Here is a 22,519-nt window from a genome sequence, read left to right on the forward strand (position 1 = left end):
GAACACAGAGGCTACAGCGTCCATCTCTGATCCCGTACTTTACACACAGAGAACAGAGGCTACAGCGTCCATCTCTGATCCGGTACTATACACACAGAACACAGAGGCTACAGCGTCCATCTCTGATCCCGTACTATACACACAGAGGCCACAGCGTCCATCTCTGATTCCGTACTATACAAACAGAACACAGAGGCTACAGCGTCCATCTCTGATCCCGTACTATACACACAGAGGCTACAGCGTCCATCTCTGATCCCGTTCTATACACACAGAGGCCACAGCGTCCATCTCTGATCCCGTACTATACACACAGAGGCTACAGCGTCCATCTCTGATCCCGTACTATACACACAGAACACAGAGGCTACAGCGTCCATCTCTGATCCCGTACTATACACACAGGGCACAGAGGCTACAGCGTCCATCTCTGATCCCGTACTATACACACAGAGGCTACAGCGTCCATCTCTGATTCCGTACTATACACACAGAGGCTACAGCGTCCATCTCTGATCCCGTACTATACACACAGAACACAGAGGCTACAGTGTCCATCTCTGATCCCGTACTTTACACACAGAGAACAGAGGCTACAGCGTCCATCTCTGATCCCGTACTATACACACAGAGCACAGAGGCTACAGCGTCCATCTCTGATCCGGTACTATACACACAGAGGCTACAGCGTCCATCTCTGATCCCGTACTTTACACACAGAGCACAGAGGCTACAGCGTCCATCTCTGATCCCATACTATACACACAGAACACAGAGGCTACAGCGTCCATCTCTGATCCCGTACTTTACACACAGAGCACAGAGGCTACAGCGTCCATCTCTGATCCGGTACTATACACACAGAACACAGAGGCTACAGCGTCCATCTCTGATCCCGTACTATACACACAGAACACAGAGGCTACAGCGTCCATCTCTGATCCCGTACTTTACACACAGAGAACAGAGGCTACAGCGTCCATCTCTGATCCCGTACTATACACACAGAGGCTACAGCATCCATCTCTGATCCCGTACTATACACACAGAGGCTACAGCGTCCATCTCTGATCCCGTACTATACACACAGAGGCCACAGCGTCCATCTCTGATCCCGTACTATACACACAGAGCACAGAGGCTACAGCGTCCATCTCTGATTCCGTACTATACACACAGAGGCTACAGCACCCATCTCTGATCCCGTACTATACACACAGAGGCTACAGCGTCCATCTCTGATCCCGTTCTATACACACAGAGGCTACAGCGCCCATCTCTGATCCCGTACTATACACACAGAGCACAGAGGCTACAGCGCCCATCTCTGATCCCATACTATACACACAGAGCACAGAGGCTACAGCGTCCATCTCTGATTCCGTACTATACACACAGAACACAGAGGCTACAGCGTCCATCTCTGATCCCGTACTATACACACAGAACACAGAGGCCACAGCGTCCATCTCTGATCCCATACTATACACACAGAACACAGAGGCCACAGCGTCCATCTCTGATCCCGTACTATACACACAGAACACAGAGGCCACAGCGTCCATCTCTGATCCCGTACTATACACACAGAGGCCACAGCGTCCATCTCTGATCCCGTACTATACACACAGTGCACAGAGGCTACAGCGCCCATCTCTGATCCCGTACTATACACACAGAACACAGAGGCTACAGCGTCCATCTCTGATCCCGTACTATACACACAGAGCACAGAGGCTACAGCGCCCATCTCTGATCCGGTACTATACACACAGAGGCTACAGCGTCCATCTCTGATCCCGTACTATACACACAGAACACAGAGGCTACAGCGTCCATCTCTGATCCCGTACTATACACACAGAACACAGAGGCTACAGCGTCCATCTCTGATCCCGTACTTTACACACAGAGAACAGAGGCTACAGCGTCCATCTCTGATCCCGTACTTTACACACAGAGAACAGAGGCTACAGCGTCCATCTCTGATCCCGTACTTTACACACAGAGCACAGAGGCTACAGCGTCCATCTCTGATCCCGTACTTTACACACAGAGAACAGAGGCTACAGCGTCCATCTCTGATCCCGTACTATACACACAGAACACAGAGGCTACAACGTCCATCTCTGATCCCGTACTTTACACACAGAGCACAGAGGCTACAGCGTCCATCTCTGATCCCGTACTATACACACAGAACACAGAGGCTACAGCGTCCATCTCTGATCCGGTACTATACACACAGAACACAGAGGCTACAGCGTCCATCTCTGATCCCGTACTATACACACAGAACACAGAGGCTACAACGTCCATCTCTGATTCCGTACTATACACACAGAGGCTACAGCGTCCATCTCTAATCCCGTACTATACACACAGAGGCTACAGCGTCCATCTCTGATCCCGTACTATACACACAGAGGCCACAGCGTCCATCTCTGATCCCGTACTATACACACAGAGCACAGAGGCTACAGCGTCCATCTCTGATTCCGTACTATACACACAGAGGCCACAGCGTCCATCTCTGATCCCGTACTATACACACAGAGGCTACAGCGTCCATCTCTGATCCCGTACTATACACACAGAACACAGAGGCTACAGCGTCCATCTCTGATCCCGTACTTTACACACAGAGCACAGAGGCTACAGCGTCCATCTCTGATCCCGTACTATACACACAGAACACAGAGGCTACAACGTCCATCTCTGATCCCGTACTTTACACACAGAGCACAGAGGCTACAGCGTCCATCTCTGATCCCATACTATACACACAGAGACCACAGCGTCCATCTCTGATCCCGTACTTTACACACAGAGCACAGAGGCTACAGCGTCCATCTCTGATTCCGTACTATACACACAGAGGCTACAGCGTCCATCTCTGATTCCGTACTTTACAAACAGAGGCTACAGCGTCCATCTCTGATCCCGTACTATACACACAGAACACAGAGGCTACAGCGTCCATCTCTGATCCCATACTTTACACACAGAGAACAGAGGCTACAGCGTCCATCTCTGATCCCGTACTATACACACAGAGCACAGAGGCTACAGCGTCCATCTCTGATCCTGTACTATAACACAGAGGCTACAGCGTCCATCTCTGATCCGGTACTATACACACAGAACACAGAGGCTACAGCGTCCATCTCTGATCCCGTACTATACACACAGAACACAGAGGCTACAGCGTCCATCTCTGATCCCGTACTTTACACACAGAGAACAGAGGCTACAGCGTCCATCTCTGATTCCGTACTATACACACAGAGGCTACAGCGTCCATCTCTGATCCCGTACTATACACACAGAGGCCACAGCGTCCATCTCTGATCCCGTACTATACACACAGAGGCCACAGGCTACAGTGTCCATCTCTGATCCCGTACTTTACACACAGAGAACAGAGGCTACAGCGTCCATCTCTGATCCCGTACTATACACACAGAGCACAGAGGCTACAGCGCCCATCTCTGATCCCATACTATACACACAGAGCACAGAGGCTACAGCGTCCATCTCTGATTCCGTACTATACACACAGAGGCTACAGCGTCCATCTCTGATCCCGTACTATACACACAGAGCACAGAGGCTACAGCGTCCATCTCTGATCCCGTACTATACACACAGAGCACAGAGGCCACAGCGTCCATCTCTGATCCAATACTATACACACAGAGGCTACAGCACCCATCTCTGATCCCGTACTATACACACAGAGCACAGAGGCTACAGCGCCCATCTCTGATCCGGTACTATACACACAGAGGCTACAGCGTCCATCTCTGATCCCGTACTATACACACAGAGCACAGAGGCTACAGCGCCCATCTCTGATCCCATACTATACACACAGAGCACAGAGGCTACAGCGTCCATCTCTGATTCCGTACTATACACACAGAGGCTACAGCGTCCATCTCTGATCCCGTACTATACACACAGAACACAGAGGCTACAGCGTCCATCTCTGATCCCGTACTATACACACAGAGCACAGAGGCCACAGCGTCCATCTCTGATCCAATACTATACACACAGAGGCTACAGCACCCATCTCTGATCCCGTACTATACACACAGAGCACAGAGGCTACAGCGCCCATCTCTGATCCGGTACTATACACACAGAGGCTACAGCGTCCATCTCTGATCCGTTACTATACACACAGAGAACAGAGGCTACAGCGTCCATCTCTGATCCCGTACTATACACACAGAACACAGAGGCTACAGCGTCCATCTCTGATTCCGTACTATACACACAGAGAACAGAGGCTACAGCGTCCATCTCTGATCCCGTACTATACACACAGAGAACAGAGGCTACAGCGTCCATCTCTGATCCCGTACTATACACACAGAGGCCACAGCGTCCATCTCTGATCCCATACTATACACACAGAGGCCACAGCGTCCATCTCTGATCCCGTACTATACACACAGAGGCTACAGCGTCCATCTCTGATCCGGTACTATACACACAGAGCACAGAGGCTACAGCGTCCATCTCTGATCCCGTACTATACACACAGAGGCCACAGCGTCCATCTCTGATCCCGTACTATACACACAGAGCACACAGGCTACAGTGTCCATCTCTGATCCCGTACTATACACACAGAACACAGAGGCTACAGCGTCCATCTCTGATCCCGTACTATACACACAGAGGCTACAGCGTCCATCTCTGATCCCGTACTATACACACAGAGGCTACAGCGTCCATCTCTGATCCCGTACTATACACACAGAGGCCACAGCGTCCATCTCTGATCTCGTACTATACACACAGAGGCCACAGCGTCCATCTCTGATCCCGTACTATACACACAGAACACAGAGGCTACAGCGTCCATCTCTGATCCGGTACTATACACACAGAGCACAGAGGCTACAGCGTCCATCTCTGATCCGGTACTATACACACAGAGGCTACAGCGTCCATCTCTGATCCCATACTATACACACAGAGGCCACAGCGTCCATCTCTGATCCCGTACTATACACACAGAGGCTACAGCGCCCATCTCTGATCCCGTACTATACACACAGAACACAGAGGCTACAACGTCCATCTCTGATCCCGTACTTTACACACAGAGCACAGAGGCTACAGCGTCCATCTCTGATCCGGTACTATACACACAGAACACAGAGGCTACAGCGTCCATCTCTGATCCCGTACTATACACACAGAACACAGAGGCTACAGCGTCCATCTCTGATCCCGTACTTTACACACAGAGAACAGAGGCTACAGCGTCCATCTCTGATCCCGTACTATACACACAGAGGCTACAGCGTCCATCTCTGATCCCGTACTATACACACAGAGGCCACAGCGTCCATCTCTGATCCCGTACTATACACACAGAACACCGAGGCTACAGCGTCCATCTCTGATCCCGTACTATACACACAGAACACAGAGGCTACAGCGTCCATCTCTGATCCCGTACTTTACACACAGAGCACAGAGGCTACAGCGTCCATCTCTGATTCCGTACTATACACACAGAGGCTACAGCGTCCATCTCTGATCCCGTACTATACACACAGAGGCCACAGCGTCCATCTCTGATCCCGTACTATACACACAGAACACAGAGGCTACAGTGTCCATCTCTGATCCCGTACTATACACACAGAGGCCACAGCGTCCATCTCTGATCCCGTACTATACACACAGAGGCCACAGCGTCCATCTCTGATCCCGTACTATACACACAGAGCACAGAGGCTACAGCGTCCATCTCTGATCCGGTACTATACACACAGAGGCTACAGCGTCCATCTCTGATCCCATACTATACACACAGAGGCCACAGCGTCCATCTCTGATCCCGTACTATACACACAGAGGCTACAGCGCCCATCTCTGATCCCGTACTATACACACAGAACACAGAGGCTACAACGTCCATCTCTGATCCCGTACTTTACACACAGAGCACAGAGGCTACAGCGTCCATCTCTGATCCCGTACTTTACACACAGAGAACAGAGGCTACAGCGTCCATCTCTGATCCGGTACTATACACACAGAGGCTACAGCGTCCATCTCTGATCCCGTACTATACACACAGAGGCCACAGCGTCCATCTCTGATCCCGTACTATACACACAGAGCACAGAGGCTACAGCGCCCATCTCTGATTCCGTACTATACACACAGAGGCTACAGCGTCCATCTCTGATTCCATACTATACACACAGAGGCTACAGCACCCATCTCTGATCCCGTACTATACACACAGAGGCTACAGCGTCCATCTCTGATCCCGTTCTATACACACAGAGGCTACAGCGCCCATCTCTGATCCCGTACTATACACACAGAGCACAGAGGCTACAGCGTCCATCTCTGATCCCGTACTTTACACACAGAGCACAGAGGCTACAGCGTCCATCTCTGATCCCGTACTATACACACAGAGGCCACAGCGTCCATCTCTGATCCCGTACTATACACACAGAGCACAGAGGCTACAGCGTCCATCTCTGATCCCATACTATACACACAGAGCACAGAGGCTACAGCGTCCATCTCTGATCCCGTACTATACACACAGAGGCCGCAGCGTCCATCTCTGATCCCGTACTATACACACAGAGGCTACAGCGTCCATCTCTGATCCCGTACTATACACACAGAACACAGAGGCTACAGCGTCCATCTCTGATCCCATACTATACACACAGAGAACAGAGGCTACAGCGTCCATCTCTGATCCGGTACTATACACACAGAACACAGAGGCTACAGCGTCCATCTCTGATCCCGTACTATACACACAGAGGCCACAGCGTCCATCTCTGATTCCGTACTATACAAACAGAACACAGAGGCTACAGCGTCCATCTCTGATCCCGTACTATACACACAGAGGCTACAGCGTCCATCTCTGATCCCGTACTATACACACAGAACACAGAGGCTACAGCGTCCATCTCTGATCCCGTACTTTACACACAGAGGCTACAGCGTCCATCTCTGATCCCGTACTATATACACAGAGGCTACAGCGTCCATCTCTGATCCCGTACTATACACACAGAACACAGAGGCTACAGCGTCCATCTCTGATCCCGTACTATACACACAGGGCACAGAGGCTACAGCGTCCATCTCTGATCCCGTACTATACACACAGAGGCTACAGCGTCCATCTCTGATTCCGTACTATACACACAGAGGCTACAGCGTCCATCTCTGATCCCGTACTATACACACAGAACACAGAGGCTACAGTGTCCATCTCTGATCCCGTACTTTACACACAGAGAACAGAGGCTACAGCGTCCATCTCTGATCCCGTACTATACACACAGAGCACAGAGGCTACAGCGTCCATCTCTGATCCGGTACTATACACACAGAGGCTACAGCGTCCATCTCTGATCCCGTACTTTACACACAGAGCACAGAGGCTACAGCGTCCATCTCTGATCCCGTACTATACACACAGAGGCTACAGCGTCCATCTCTGATCCCGTACTATACACACAGAGGCCACAGCGTCCATCTCTGATCCCGTACTATACACACAGAGCACAGAGGCTACAGCGTCCATCTCTGATTCCGTACTATACACACAGAGGCTACAGCACCCATCTCTGATCCCATACTATACACACAGAGGCTACAGCGTCCATCTCTGATCCCGTACTATACACACAGAACACAGAGGCCACAGCGTCCATCTCTGATCCCATACTATACACACAGAACACAGAGGCCACAGCGTCCATCTCTGATCCCGTACTATACACACAGAACACAGAGGCCACAGCGTCCATCTCTGATCCCGTACTATACACACAGAGGCCACAGCGTCCATCTCTGATCCCGTACTATACACACAGAGCACAGAGGCTACAGCGCCCATCTCTGATCTGGTACTATACACACAGAGGCTACAGCGTCCATCTCTGATCCCGTTCTATACACACAGAGCACAGAGGCTACAGCGTCCATCTCTGATCCCGTACTTTACACACAGAACACAGAGGCTACAGCGTCCATCTCTGATCCCGTACTATACACACAGAGGCTACAGCGTCCATCTCTGATCCCGTACTATACACACAGAACACAGAGGCTACAGCGTCCATCTCTGATCCCGTACTTTACACACAGAGAACAGAGGCTACAGCGTCCATCTCTGATCCCGTACTTTACACACAGAGCACAGAGGCCACAGCGTCCATCTCTGATCCCGTACTTTACACACAGAGCACAGAGGCTACAGCGTCCATCTCTGATCCCGTACTTTACACACAGAACACAGAGGCTACAGCGTCCATCTCTGATCCCGTACTTTACACACAGAACACAGAGGCTACAGCGTCCATCTCTGATTCCATACTATACACACAGAACACAGAGGCTACAGCGTCCATCTCTGATCCCGTACTATACACACAGAACACAGAGGCTACAGCGTCCATCTCTGATCCGGTACTATACACACAGAACACAGAGGCTACAGCGTCCATCTCTGATCCCGTACTATACACACAGAGGCTACAGCGTCCATCTCTGATCCCGTACTATACACACAGAGGCCACAGCGTCCATCTCTGATCCCGTACTATACACACAGAGGCCACAGCGTCCATCTCTGATCCCGTACTATACACACAGAGCACAGAGGCTACAGCGTCCATCTCTGATCCCGTACTAAACACACAGAGGCCACAGCGTCCATCTCTGATCCCGTACTATACACACAGAGCACAGAGGCTACAGCGTCCATCTCTGATCCCGTACTATACACACAGAACACAGAGGCTACAACGTCCATCTCTGATCCCGTACTTTACACACAGAGGCTACAGCGTCCATCTCTGATCCCGTACTATACACACAGAGGCCACAGCGTCCATCTCTGATCCCGTACTATACACACAGAGCACAGAGGCTACAGCGTCCATCTCTGATCCCGTACTATACACACAGAGGCCACAGCGTCCATCTCTGATCCCGTACTATACACACAGAGGCTACAGCGTCCATCTCTGATCCCGTACTATACACACAGAACACAGAGGCTACAGCGTCCATCTCTGATCCCGTACTTTACACACAGAGCACAGAGGCTACAGCGTCCATCTCTGATCCCGTACTATACACACAGAACACAGAGGCTACAACGTCCATCTCTGATCCCGTACTTTACACACAGAGCACAGAGGCTACAGCGTCCATCTCTGATCCCGTACTATACACACAGAGGCTACAGCGTCCATCTCTGATTCCGTACTATACACACAGAGGCCACAGCGTCCATCTCTGATCCCGTACTATACACACAGAGGCCACAGCGTCCATCTCTGATCCCGTACTATACACACAGAGGCTACAGCGTCCATCTCTGATCCCGTACTATACACACAGAACACAGAGGCTACAGCGTCCATCTCTGATCCCGTACTTTACACACAGAGCACAGAGGCTACAGCGTCCATCTCTGATCCCGTACTATACACACAGAACACAGAGGCTACAACGTCCATCTCTGATCCCGTACTTTACACACAGAGCACAGAGGCTACAGCGTCCATCTCTGATCCCGTACTATACACACAGAGGCTACAGCGTCCATCTCTGATCCCATACTATACACACAGAGGCCACAGCGTCCATCTCTGATCCCGTACTATACACACAGAGGCTACAGCGCCCATCTCTGATCCCGTACTATACACACAGAGCACAGAGGCTACAGCGTCCATCTCTGATTCCGTACTATACACACAGAGGCTACAGCGTCCATCTCTGATTCCGTACTTTACAAACAGAGGCTACAGCGTCCATCTCTGATCCCGTACTATACACACAGAACACAGAGGCTACAGCGTCCATCTCTGATCCCGTACTTTACACACAGAGAACAGAGGCTACAGCGTCCATCTCTGATCCCGTACTATACACACAGAGCACAGAGGTTACAGCGTCCATCTCTGATGCCGTGCTATACACACAGAGGCTACAGCGTCCATCTCTGATCCTGTACTATAACACAGAGGCTACAGCGTCCATCTCTGATCCGGTACTATACACACAGAACACAGAGGCTACAGCGTCCATCTCTGATCCCGTACTATACACACAGAACACAGAGGCTACAGCGTCCATCTCTGATCCCGTACTATACACACAGAGGCTACAGCGTCCATCTCTGATTCCGTACTATACACACAGAGGCTACAGCGTCCATCTCTGATTCCGTACTATACACACAGAGGCTACAGCGTCCATCTCTGATCCCGTACTATACACACAGAGCACAGAGGCTACAGCGCCCATCTCTGATCCCATACTATACACACAGAGCACAGAGGCTACAGCGTCCATCTCTGATTCCGTACTATACACACAGAGGCTACAGCGTCCATCTCTGATCCCGTACTATACACACAGAGCACAGAGGCTACAGCGCCCATCTCTGATCCGGTACTATACACACAGAGGCTACAGCGTCCATCTCTGATCCCGTTCTATACACACAGAACACAGAGGCTACAGCGTCCATCTCTGATCCCGTACTATACACACAGAGAACAGAGGCTACAGCGTCCATCTCTGATCCCGTACTATACACACAGAACACAGAGGCTACAGCGTCCATCTCTGATTCCATACTATACACACAGAACACAGAGGCCACAGCGTCCATCTCTGATCCCGTACTATACACACAGAGGCCACAGCGTCCATCTCTGATCCCATACTATACACACAGAGGCCACAGCGTCCATCTCTGATCCCGTACTATACACACAGAGGCTACAGCGTCCATCTCTGATCCGGTACTATACACACAGAACACAGAGGCCACAGCGTCCATCTCTGATCCCGTACTTTACACACAGAGGCCACAGCGTCCATCTCTGATCCCGTACTATACACACAGAGGCTACAGCGTCCATCTCTGATCCCGTACTATACACACAGAGCACAGAGGCTACAGCGTCCATCTCTGATCCCGTACTATACACACAGAGCACAGAGGCCACAGCGTCCATCTCTGATCCCGTACTATACACACAGAGGCTACAGCGTCCATCTCTGATCCCGTACTATACACACAGAGGCTACAGCGTCCATCTCTGATCCCGTACTATACACACAGAGCACAGAAGCTACAGCGTCCATCTCTGATCCCGTACTATACACACAGAGGCTACAGCGTCCATCTCTGATCCCGTACTATACACACAGAGGCTACAGCGTCCATCTCTGATCCCGTACTATACACACAGAGCACAGAAGCTACAGCGTCCATCTCTGATCCCGTACTATACACACAGAGCACAGAAGCTACAGCGTCCATCTCTGATCCCGTACTATACACACAGAGCACAGAGGCTACAGCGTCCATCTCTGATCCCGTACTATACACACAGAGCACAGAAGCTACAGCGTCCATCTCTGATCCCGTACTATACACACAGAGCACAGAAGCTACAGCGCCCATCTCTGATCCTGGGTGATTATTAAATTGTGAGCTGTAGCGGGGAATGGTCCCAGTCACAGGAAGCGGCGTGATTATTACATTGTGCGCTGTAGCGAGGAATGGCCCTGGTCATAGGAAGCAGTGTTCTGAGTAAAGGGATGGTGGCTCATACTCCATCATCTGGGATGTAAATACCACACTCATTATATCTTTATTTCTTTCAGGTCTTGCCCTCTTCCCGTTACCCATCAAAGCCAAACCCCAGTATACTTGTACTGACACCAGTAGAAGGGTTACCGCCTGGGTCACTTTTGGGCACTGTTTCCCCCAAAATTCCCCATGAATCTGCAATATACACCTTGTTGGATGACCCTCATGGGATCTTCATGGTGGATGGACAAACAGGCAACCTCTTCCTAGTAAAAGACCTGGATTATGAGACCCAATCTAGGTATAGCCTTCGGGTGAGTGTTGAGGAAGCCCGGAAAATGACCGGAGTGTACCGACCTCCTCAAGTGGTTCAAGTGGATATTGAAGTCCAGGACAAAAATGACCACTCACCGGTGTTTCCTGAAGATCCATTGACATTGGTAGTTCCTGAGGATGCCCAGGTTGGTTCCTCAATCTTTACTTTCCAGGCTCTGGACCATGATGGACCAGGTCCTAACAGTCAGGTTCGCTATTCCCTGTTGCGTCAAGAACCAGAGCTCACTGACGGTATGTTTCTCCTGGATGCAGAGACAGGTGTGATGAGTGTAGCACACCCACTAGATCGGGAAAAAGTGCCTTCATACCTACTAATGGTGGAGGCTAGAGACTGCGCATTAAATGCCAGTCAGCGCCGCTCCACTTCAGTCACTGCCAGAATATTTCTCAGCGATCGCAATGACCACACACCTCACTTCATCACACCATCTACAGCATGGTTGTCTGAGGACCTACCTGTGGGATCTACAGCTCTCTTCCTGGTGGCACAAGACCCAGACCTGGGTGAGAATGGCAGAATTGGCTATCAGCTAGCTGGAGGCAATGAGGAGGGCAGGTTCCAGATACATCCAAGCACAGGTAAGACACAATGAGGAGTCCTGTATGTGGTGTCACTGCTCAGTATTATGTATAATGTGTGAGGTGACTGCTCAGTATTATGTATAATGTGTGAGGTGACTGCTCAGTATTATGTATAATGTGTGAGGTGACTGCTCAGTATTATGTGTAATATGTGAGGTGACTGCTCAGTATTATGTGTAATATGTGAGGTGACTGCTCAGTATTATGTGTAATATGTGAGGTGACTGCTCAGTATTATGTATAATATGTGAGGTGACTGCTCAGTATTATGTATAATATGTGAGGTGACTGCTCAGTATTATGTGTAATGTGTGAGGTGACTGCTCAGTATTATGTATAATATGTGAGGTGACTGCTCAGTATTATGTATAATATGTGAGGTGACTGCTCAGTATTATGTATAATATGTGAGGTGACTGCTGTCTATATGTATAATATGTGAGGTGACTGCTCAGTATTATGTGTAATATGTGAGGTGACTGCTCAGTATTATGTATAATGTGTGAGGTGACTGCTCAGTATTATGTATAATATGTGAGGTGACTGCTCAGTATTATGTGTAATGTGTGAGGTGACTGCTGTCTATATGTATAATATGTGAGGTGACTGCTCAGTATTATGTGTAATATGTGAGGTGACTGCTCAGTATTATGTGTAATATGTGAGGTGACTGCTGTCTATATGTATAATGTGTGAGGTGACTGCTCAGTATTATGTGTAATGTGTGAGATGACTGCTCAGTATTATGTGTAATATGTGAGGTGACTGCTCAGTATTATGTGTAATATGTGAGGTGACTGCTCAGTATTATGTGTAATGTGTGAGGTGACTGCTGTCTATATGTATAATGTGTGAGGTGACTGCTCAGTATTATGTATAATGTGTGAGGTGACTGCTGTGTATTATGTATAATGTGTGAGGTGACTGCTCAGTATTATGTGTAATATGTGAGGTGACTGCTCAGTATTATGTGTAATATGTGAGGTGACTGCTCAGTATTATGTGTAATGTGTGAGGTGACTGCTGTCTATATGTATAATGTGTGAGGTGACTGCTCAGTATTATGTATAATGTGTGAGGTGACTGCTGTGTATTATGTATAATGTGTGAGGTGACTGCTCAGTATTATGTGTAATATGTGAGGTGACTGCTCAGTATTATGTGTAATATGTGAGGTGACTGCTCAGTATTATATGTAATATGTGAGGTGACTGCTCAGTATTATGTGTAATATGTGAGGTGACTGCTCAGTATTATGTGTAATATGTGAGGTGACTGCTCAGTATTATATGTAATATGTGAGGTGACTGCTCAGTATTATGTATAATATGTGAGGTGACTGCTCAGTATTATGTGTAATATGTGAGGTGACTGCTCAGTATTATATGTAATATGTGAGGTGACTGCTGTCTATATGTATAATATGTGAGGTGACTGCTCAGTATTATGTATAATATGTGAGGTGACTGCTCAGTATTATGTGTAATATGTGAGGTGACTGCTCAGTATTATGTATAATGTGTGAGGTGACTGCTCAGTATTATGTATAATATGTGAGGTGACTGCTCAGTATTATGTGTAATGTGTGAGGTGACTGCTCAGTATTATGTATAATATGTGAGGTGACTGCTGTCTATATGTATAATATGTGAGGTGACTGCTCAGTATTATGTGTAATATGTGAGGTGACTGCTCAGTATTATGTATAATGTGTGAGGTGACTGCTCAGTATTATGTATAATATGTGAGGTGACTGCTCAGTATTATGTGTAATGTGTGAGGTGACTGCTCAGTATTATATGTAATATGTGAGGTGACTGCTCAGTATTATGTGTAATATGTGAGGTGACTGCTCAGTATTATGTGTAATATGTGAGGTGACTGCTCAGTATTATATGTAATATGTGAGGTGACTGCTCAGTATTATGTATAATATGTGAGGTGACTGCTCAGTATTATGTGTAATATGTGAGGTGACTGCTCAGTATTATATGTAATATGTGAGGTGACTGCTGTCTATATGTATAATATGTGAGGTGACTGCTCAGTATTATGTATAATATGTGAGGTGACTGCTCAGTATTATGTGTAATATGTGAGGTGACTGCTCAGTATTATGTATAATGTGTGAGGTGACTGCTCAGTATTATGTATAATATGTGAGGTGACTGCTCAGTATTATGTGTAATGTGTGAGGTGACTGCTCAGTATTATGTATAATATGTGAGGTGACTGCTGTCTATATGTATAATATGTGAGGTGACTGCTCAGTATTATGTATAATATGTGAGGTGACTGCTCAGTATTATGTGTAATATGTGAGGTGACTGCTCAGTATTATGTATAATATGTGAGGTGACTGCTCAGTATTATGTATAATGTGTGAGGTGACTGCTCAGTATTATGTATAATATGTGAGGTGACTGCTCAGTATTATGTATAATATGTGAGGTGACTGCTCAGTATTATGTGTAATATGTGAGGTGACTGCTCAGTATTATGTGTAATATGTGAGGTGACTGCTGTGTATTATGTATAATATGTGAGGTGACTGCTGTGTATTATGTATAATATGTGAGGTGACTGCTCAGTATTATGTATAATATGTGAGGTGACTGCTGTCTATATGTATAATATGTGAGGTGACTGCTGTGTATTATGTATAATATGTGAGGTGACTGCTCAGTATTATGTGTAATATGTGAGGTGACTGCTCAGTATTATGTATAATATGTGAGGTGACTGCTCAGTATTATGTGTAATATGTGAGGTGACTGCTGTCTATATGTATAATATGTGAGGTGACTGCTGTCTATATGTATAATATGTGAGGTGACTGCTCAGTATTATGTGTAATATGTGAGGTGACTGCTCAGTATTATGTATAATATGTGAGGTGACTGCTGTCTATATGTATAATATGTGAGGTGACTGCTGTCTATATGTATAATATGTGAGGTGACTGCTCAGTATTATGTGTAATATGTGAGGTGACTGCTGTCTATATGTATAATATGTGAGGTGACTGCTCAGTATTATGTGTAATATGTGAGGTGACTGCTGTGTATTATGTATAATATGTGAGGTGACTGCTCAGTATTATGTGTAATATGTGAGGTGACTGCTCAGTATTATGTATAATGTGTGAGGTGACTGCTCAGTATTATGTGTATTATGTATAATATGTGAGGTGACTGCTCAGTATTATGTGTAATGTGTGAGGTGACTGCTCAGTATTATGTATAATATGTGAGGTGACTGCTCAGTATTATGTGTAATATGTGAGGTGACTGCTCAGTATTATGTATAATATGTGAGGTGACTGCTCAGTATTATGTGTAATATGTGAGGTGACTGCTCAGTATTATGTATAATATGTGAGGTGACTGCTGTGTAATATGTGAGGTGACTGCTCAGTATTATGTATAATGTGTGAGGTGACTGCTCAGTATTATGTGTAATGTGTGAGGTGACTGCTCAGTATTATGTGTAATGTGTGAGGTGACTGCTCAGTATTATGTGTAATATGTGAGGTGACTGCTCAGTATTATGTATAATGTGTGAGGTGACTGCTCAGTATTATGTATAATATGTGAGGTGACTGCTCAGTATTATGTATAATATGTGAGGTGACTGCTCAGTATTATGTATAATGTGTGAGGTGACTGCTGTCTATATGTATAATGTGTGAGGTGACTGCTCAGTATTATGTATAATATGTGAGGTGACTGCTGTGTATTATGTATAATATGTGAGGTGACTGCTCAGTATTATGTATAATGTGTGAGGTGACTGCTCAGTATTATGTGTAATATGTGAGGTGACTGCTCAGTATTATGTGTAATGTGTGAGGTGACTGCTCAGTATTATGTATAATATGTGAGGTGACTGCTCAGTATTATGTATAATATGTGAGGTGACTGCTCAGTATTATGTATAATATGTGAGGTGACTGCTCAGTATTATGTATAATGTGTGAGGTGACTGCTCAGTATTATGTATAATATGTGAGGTGACTGCTCAGTATTATGTGTAATATGTGAGGTGACTGCTCAGTATTATGTATAATATGTGAGGTGACTGCTGTCTATATGTATAATATGTGAGGTGACTGCTCAGTATTATGTATAATATGTGAGGTGACTGCTGTCTATATGTATAATATGTGAGGTGACTGCTGTCTATATGTATAATATGTGAGGTGACTGCTGTCTATATGTATAATGTGTGAGGTGACTGCTGTGTATATGTATAATATGTGAGGTGACTGCTCAGTATTATGTGTAATATGTGAGGTGACTGCTCAGTATTATGTATAATATGTGAGGTGACTGCTCAGTATTATGTATAATATGTGAGGTGACTGCTGTCTATATGTATAATGTGTGAGGTGACTGCTGTGTATTATGTATAATATGTGAGGTGACTGCTCAGTATTATGTGTAATATGTGAGGTGACTGCTCAGTATTATGTGTAATATGTGAGGTGACTGCTCAGTATTATGTATAATATGTGAGGTGACTGCTGTGTATTATGTATAATATGTGAGGTGACTGCTCAGTATTATGTGTAATATGTGAGGTGACTGCTCAGTATTATGTGTAATATGTGAGGTGACTGCTCAGTATTATGTATAATATGTGAGGTGACTGCTCAGTATTATGTATAATATGTGAGGTGACTGCTCAGTATTAAGTATAATATGTGAGGTGACTGCTCAGTATTATGTGTAATATGTGAGGTGACTGCTGTGTATTATGTATAATGTGTGAGGTGACTGCTGTCTATATGTATAATATGTGAGGTGACTGCTCAGTATTATGTGTAATATGTGAGGTGACTGCTCAGTATTATGTATAATATGTGAGGTGACTGCTGTCTATATGTGTAATATGTGAGGTGACTGCTGTCTATATGTATAATATGTGAGGTGACTGCTCAGTATTATGTATAATATGTGAGGTGACTGCTCAGTATTATGTATAATAAGTGAGGTGACTGCTCAGTATTATGTATAATATGTGAGGTGACTGCTGTCTATATGTATAATATGTGAGGTGACTGCTCAGTATTATGTGTAATATGTGAGGTGACTGCTCAGTATTATGTGTAATGTGTGAGGTGACTGCTCAGTATTATGTATAATGTGTGAGGTGACTGCTCAGTATTATGTATAATATGTGAGGTGACTGCTGTGTATATGTATAATGTGTGAGGTGACTGCTCAGTATTATGTATAATATGTGAGGTGACTGCTCAGTATTATGTGTAATGTGTGAGGTGACTGCTCAGTATTATGTGTAATATGTGAGGTGACTGCTCAGTATTATGTGTAATGTGTGAGGTGACTGCTGTGTATTATGTGTAATGTGTGAGGTGACTGCTCAGTATTATGTGTAATGTGTGAGGTGACTGCTCAGTATTATGTGTAATATGTGAGGTGACTGCTCAGTATTATGTGTAATGTGTGAGGTGACTGCTGTCTAAATGTATAATATGTGAGGTGACTGCTCAGTATTATGTGTAATGTGTGAGGTGACTGCTGTGTATTATGTGTAATGTGTGAGGTGACTGCTGTCTATATGTGTAATATGTGAGGTGACTGCTGTGTATTATGTATAATATGTGAGGTGACTGCTGTCTATATGTGTAATATGTGAGGTGACTGCTGTGTATTATGTATAATGTATGAGGTGACTGCTCAGTATTATGTATAATATGTAGGGGTGAGCGGGTTCGGATTTCTGAAATCCGAACCCCCCCCGAGCCCCCCCGATCCGAGTCCGATCCGAATCAGGCTCGACTTTTCCCGCCTGACTCGGATCTGAAATCGAGGCAAAACGTCATCATCCCGCCTTCCGAGTCTCGCGGGTTTTGGATCCTATATAAGGTACCCACGTCGGCGCCATTTTCTCACTCGGCTGTGGACAGTGAAGAGGGAGGGTGGGAGTTAGGGCTGTGTAGTGTAGTGTAGTGTAGTGCTGCTGTTGTCCTCTACTTCAAAGTCCATAGGGGCTGGCTGTGTTGTGCTGTGCTGCTGTTGTTAATAGGGGCTGTGTCCACTACTTCAAAGTCCATAGGGGCTGGCTGGACTGTGTTGTGCAGTCAGTTCTCCATAGGGGCTGTGTCCACTCCAAAGTCCTGTGCAGTGTCCCAGTCCTAAAGAGGTGCTGTAGTGTTGTCCAGGGGGTGCTCTGTCCATCAGGGGTGCTCCCCCCAAGTGCTAAAAAAATAATATATTTTCTGTGTTTGTGAATTGTGTGCGCAGTAGCCGCACGTGCATCAACAAAGTAGTGCCAAGCGTGCGCCTGTGTCATAAGTAAAGGGCCGGCTGGCTTGACCGTTAAGGGTGCTGTAACCCCCGAAAGTACACTCCAGTCCAAACCAAAAAAATATATATTTTCTGTGTTTGTGAATTGTGTGCGCAGTAGCCGCACGTGCATCAACAAAGTAGTGCCAAGCGTGCGCCTGTGTCATAAGTAAAGGGCCGGCTGGCTTGACCGTTAAGGGTGCTGTAACCCGAAAGTACACTCCAGTCCAAACCAAAAAAAAAATTATTTTCTGTGTTTGTGAATTGTGTGCGCAGTAGCCGCACGTGCATCAACAAAGTAGTGCCAAGCGTGCGCCTGTGTCATAAGTAAAGGGCCGGCTGGCTTGACCGTTAAGGGTGCTGTAACCCCCGAAAGTACACTCCAGTCCAAACCAAAAAAAAAATTATTTTCTGTGTTTGTGAATTGTGTGCGCAGTAGCCGCACGTGCATCAACAAAGTAGTGCCAAGCGTGCGCCTGTGTCATAAGTAAAGGGCCGGCTGGCTTGACCGTTAAGGGTGCTGTAACCCCCGAAAGTACACTCCAGTCCAAACCAAAAAAAAAATTATTTTCTGTGTTTGTGAATTGTGTGCGCAGTAGCCGCACGTGCATCAACAAAGTAGTGCCAAGCGTGCGCCTGTGTCATAAGTAAAGGGCCGGCTGGCTTGACCGTTAAGGGTGCTGTAACCCCCGAAAGTACACTCCAGTCCAAACCAAAAAAAAAATTATTTTCTGTGTTTGTGAATTGTGTGCGCAGTAGCCGCACGTGCATCAACAAAGTAGTGCCAAGCGTGCGCCTGTGTCATAAGTAAAGGGCCGGCTGGCTTGACCGTTAAGGGTGCTGTAACCCCCGAAAGTACACTCCAGTCCAAACCAAAAAAAAAATTATTTTCTGTGTTTGTGAATTGTGTGCGCAGTAGCCGCACGTGCATCAACAAAGTAGTGCCAAGCGTGCGCCTGTGTCATAAGTAAAGGGCCGGCTGGCTTGACCGTTAAGGGTGCTGTAACCCCCGAAAGTACACTCCAGTCCAAACCAAAAAAAAAATTATTTTCTGTGTTTGTGAATTGTGTGCGCAGTAGCCGCACGTGCATCAACAAAGTAGTGCCAAGCGTGCGCCTGTGTCATAAGTAAAGGGCCGGCTGGCTTGACCGTTAAGGGTGCTGTAACCCCCGAAAGTACACTCCAGTCCAAACCAAAAAAAAAATTATTTTCTGTGTTTGTGAATTGTGTGCACTGTGGCTGCACGTGCATCAACAAAGGAGCAGCGCCAAGCGTGCGCCTGTGTCCCATAAGTAAAGAGCCGGCTGGCTCATTTCTTAAAGGGTGGTGTAACCCACAAAGTGCACTACTCTCCAGCAAAAATAAAATAATATTTTCTGTGTTTGTGTGCGCTTTAGCCGCACGTATATATATCAATATAACATAAATGGAGGACCAAACTTTCTCCGATAAAAATAAAATAGGGAAAGATCAAGAACCACTTCCTCCTAGTGCTGTTGCTGCTGCTGGGAGTTGTTCATCATCCCAGAGAGGAAGTAGGAACATCACTACTTTTACTAAACAATTGACCCTCCAACAGTCCCTAGCGATGAGGATGAAGTACGACAGCAGTCATCCTGAAGCAAAACGTATAACTGAGGCCTTGACTGCTATGTTGGTGTTAGACGTGCGTCCGGTATCCGACATTAGTGCAGTGGGATTTAGACAATTGATGGAGGTAGTGTGTCCTCGGTTCCAAATCCCGTCTAGATTCCACCTGCATCCTCAAAGCAGCAGCGACAAGCATGCGTCTGTCTGTTAAAGGGTGGTGACACCCTCAAAGTGTGCTACACAAACAATTAAAATATTGTTCTTTTTTTTTCTGTCTTTGTGAATTGTGTGGGCTGTAGCCGCACCTGCATCCTTAAAGCAGCAGCGACAAGCGTGCGTCTGTCTGTTAAAGGGTGGTGACACCCTCAAAGTGTGCTACACAAACAATTAAAATATTGTTCTTTTTTTTCTGTCTTTGTGAATTGTGTGGGCTGTAGCCGCACCTGCATCCTTAAAGCAGCAGCGACAAGCGTGCGTCTGTCTGTTAAAGGGTGGTGACACCCTCAAAGTGTGCTACACAAACAATTAAAATATTGTTCTTTTTTTTTTGGTCTTTGTGAAATGTGTGGGCTGTAGCCGCACCTGCATCCTTAAAGCAGCAGCGACAAGCGTGCGTCTGTCTGTTAAAGGGTGGTGACACCCTCAAAGTGTGCTACACAAACAATTAAAATATTGTTCTTTTTTTTTTGGTCTTTGTGAAATGTGTGGGCTGTAGCCGCACCTGCATCCTTAAAGCAGCAGCGACAAGCGTGCGTCTGTCTGTTAAAGGGTGGTGTAACTCTCAAAGTGCTCCAAAAAATAAAAAACTATTTTTTTTAATGTGTTTGTGACTTGTGTGCGATGTAGCCGCACCTGCATCCTTAAAGCAGCAGCGACAAGCGTGCGTCTGTCTGTTAAAGGGTGGTGACACCCTCAAAGTGTGCTACACAAACAATAAAAATATTCTTCTTTTTTCTGTCTATGTGAAATGTGTGGGCTGTAGCCGCACCTGCATCCTTAAAGCAGCAGCGACAAGCGTGCGTCTGTCTGTTAAAGGGTGGTGACACCTCAAAGTGTTCTACACAAACAATTAAAATATTCTTCTTCTTTTTTCTGTCTTTGTGAATTGTGTGGGCTGTAGCCGCACTTGCATCCTCAAAGCAGCAGCGACAAGCGTGCGTCTGTCTGTTAAAGGGTGGTGTAACCCTCAAAGTGTGCTACACAAACAATAAAAATATTCTTTTTTTTTTCTGTCTTTGTGAATTGTGTGGGCTGTAGCCGCACTTGAATCCTCAAAGCAGCAGCGACAAGCGTGCGTCTGTCTGTTAAAGGATTACATCGGTGACAGCATCCAAGTAGGCATGTCAGACAGTCCGTACCTGTACTGGCAGGAAAAAGAAGCAATTTGGAGGTCCCTGTACAAACTGGCTCTATTTTACCTGAGTTGCCCCCCCTCCAGTGTGTACTCCGAAAGAGTGTTTAGTGCAGCCGGGAACCTTGTCAGCGAAAGGCGTAGGAGGTTGCTTCCACAAAATGTGGAGAAGATGATGTTCATAAAATGAATTATCAACTCTTCCAGGGAGACCAGCCTCCAGAACGTACAGAGGGACCTGTGGTTCCAGCAGGGACGAATTAATACTCTGTGAGGATGAGGATGTACACACTGAAGAGGATGAGGAATCGGTGGATGAGGAGGATGAGGATGACATCTTGCCTCCGTAGAGCCAGTTTGTGCAGGGACAGATAAATTGCCAGCTTGTTTTGTGGGGGCCCAAACGAACCAATCATTTCAGCCACAGTTGTGTGGCAGACCCTGGCGCTGAAATGATTGGTTTGTTAAAGTGTGCATGTCCTGTTTATACAACATAAGGGTGGGTGGGAGGGCCCAAGGACAATTCCATCTTGCACCTCTTTTTTTTCTTTGCATTATGTACAGTTTGGGGCCTAGTTTTTCAATGCCATCCTGTCTGCCACTGCAGTGTCACTCCTAGATGGGTCACGTGTATGTGCCGCCCACTCGTGTCGCTTAGCATAGTCATCCAGCTACCTCGGTGCAACCTTTTGGACATAAAAACACTATTGTGAG

At 46.6% G+C, this 22,519-nt stretch overlaps 1 protein-coding gene across 1 annotated transcript in view; it reads left to right on the plus strand.

Annotated features, from left to right (window-relative positions):
- LOC148436146 (protocadherin-16-like) overlaps nt 1–22,519 on the plus strand; it is a gene marked incomplete at both ends in the record, with an annotated part of 191,250 nt that overhangs the window by 12,196 nt on the left and 156,535 nt on the right. Inside the window, one exon of the mRNA XM_088465269.1 lies at nt 11,710–12,550. Within this exon, the coding sequence (XP_088321395.1) occupies nt 11,710–12,550 (841 nt within the window). The remainder of the gene's footprint in view (nt 1–11,709; nt 12,551–22,519) is intronic.

The sequence above is a fragment of the Taudactylus pleione genome, unplaced genomic scaffold (assembly GCF_031769625.1).
Source record: "Taudactylus pleione unplaced genomic scaffold, aTauple2 ptg001947l, whole genome shotgun sequence".
Classification (NCBI taxonomy): Eukaryota; Metazoa; Chordata; class Amphibia; order Anura; family Myobatrachidae; genus Taudactylus; species Taudactylus pleione.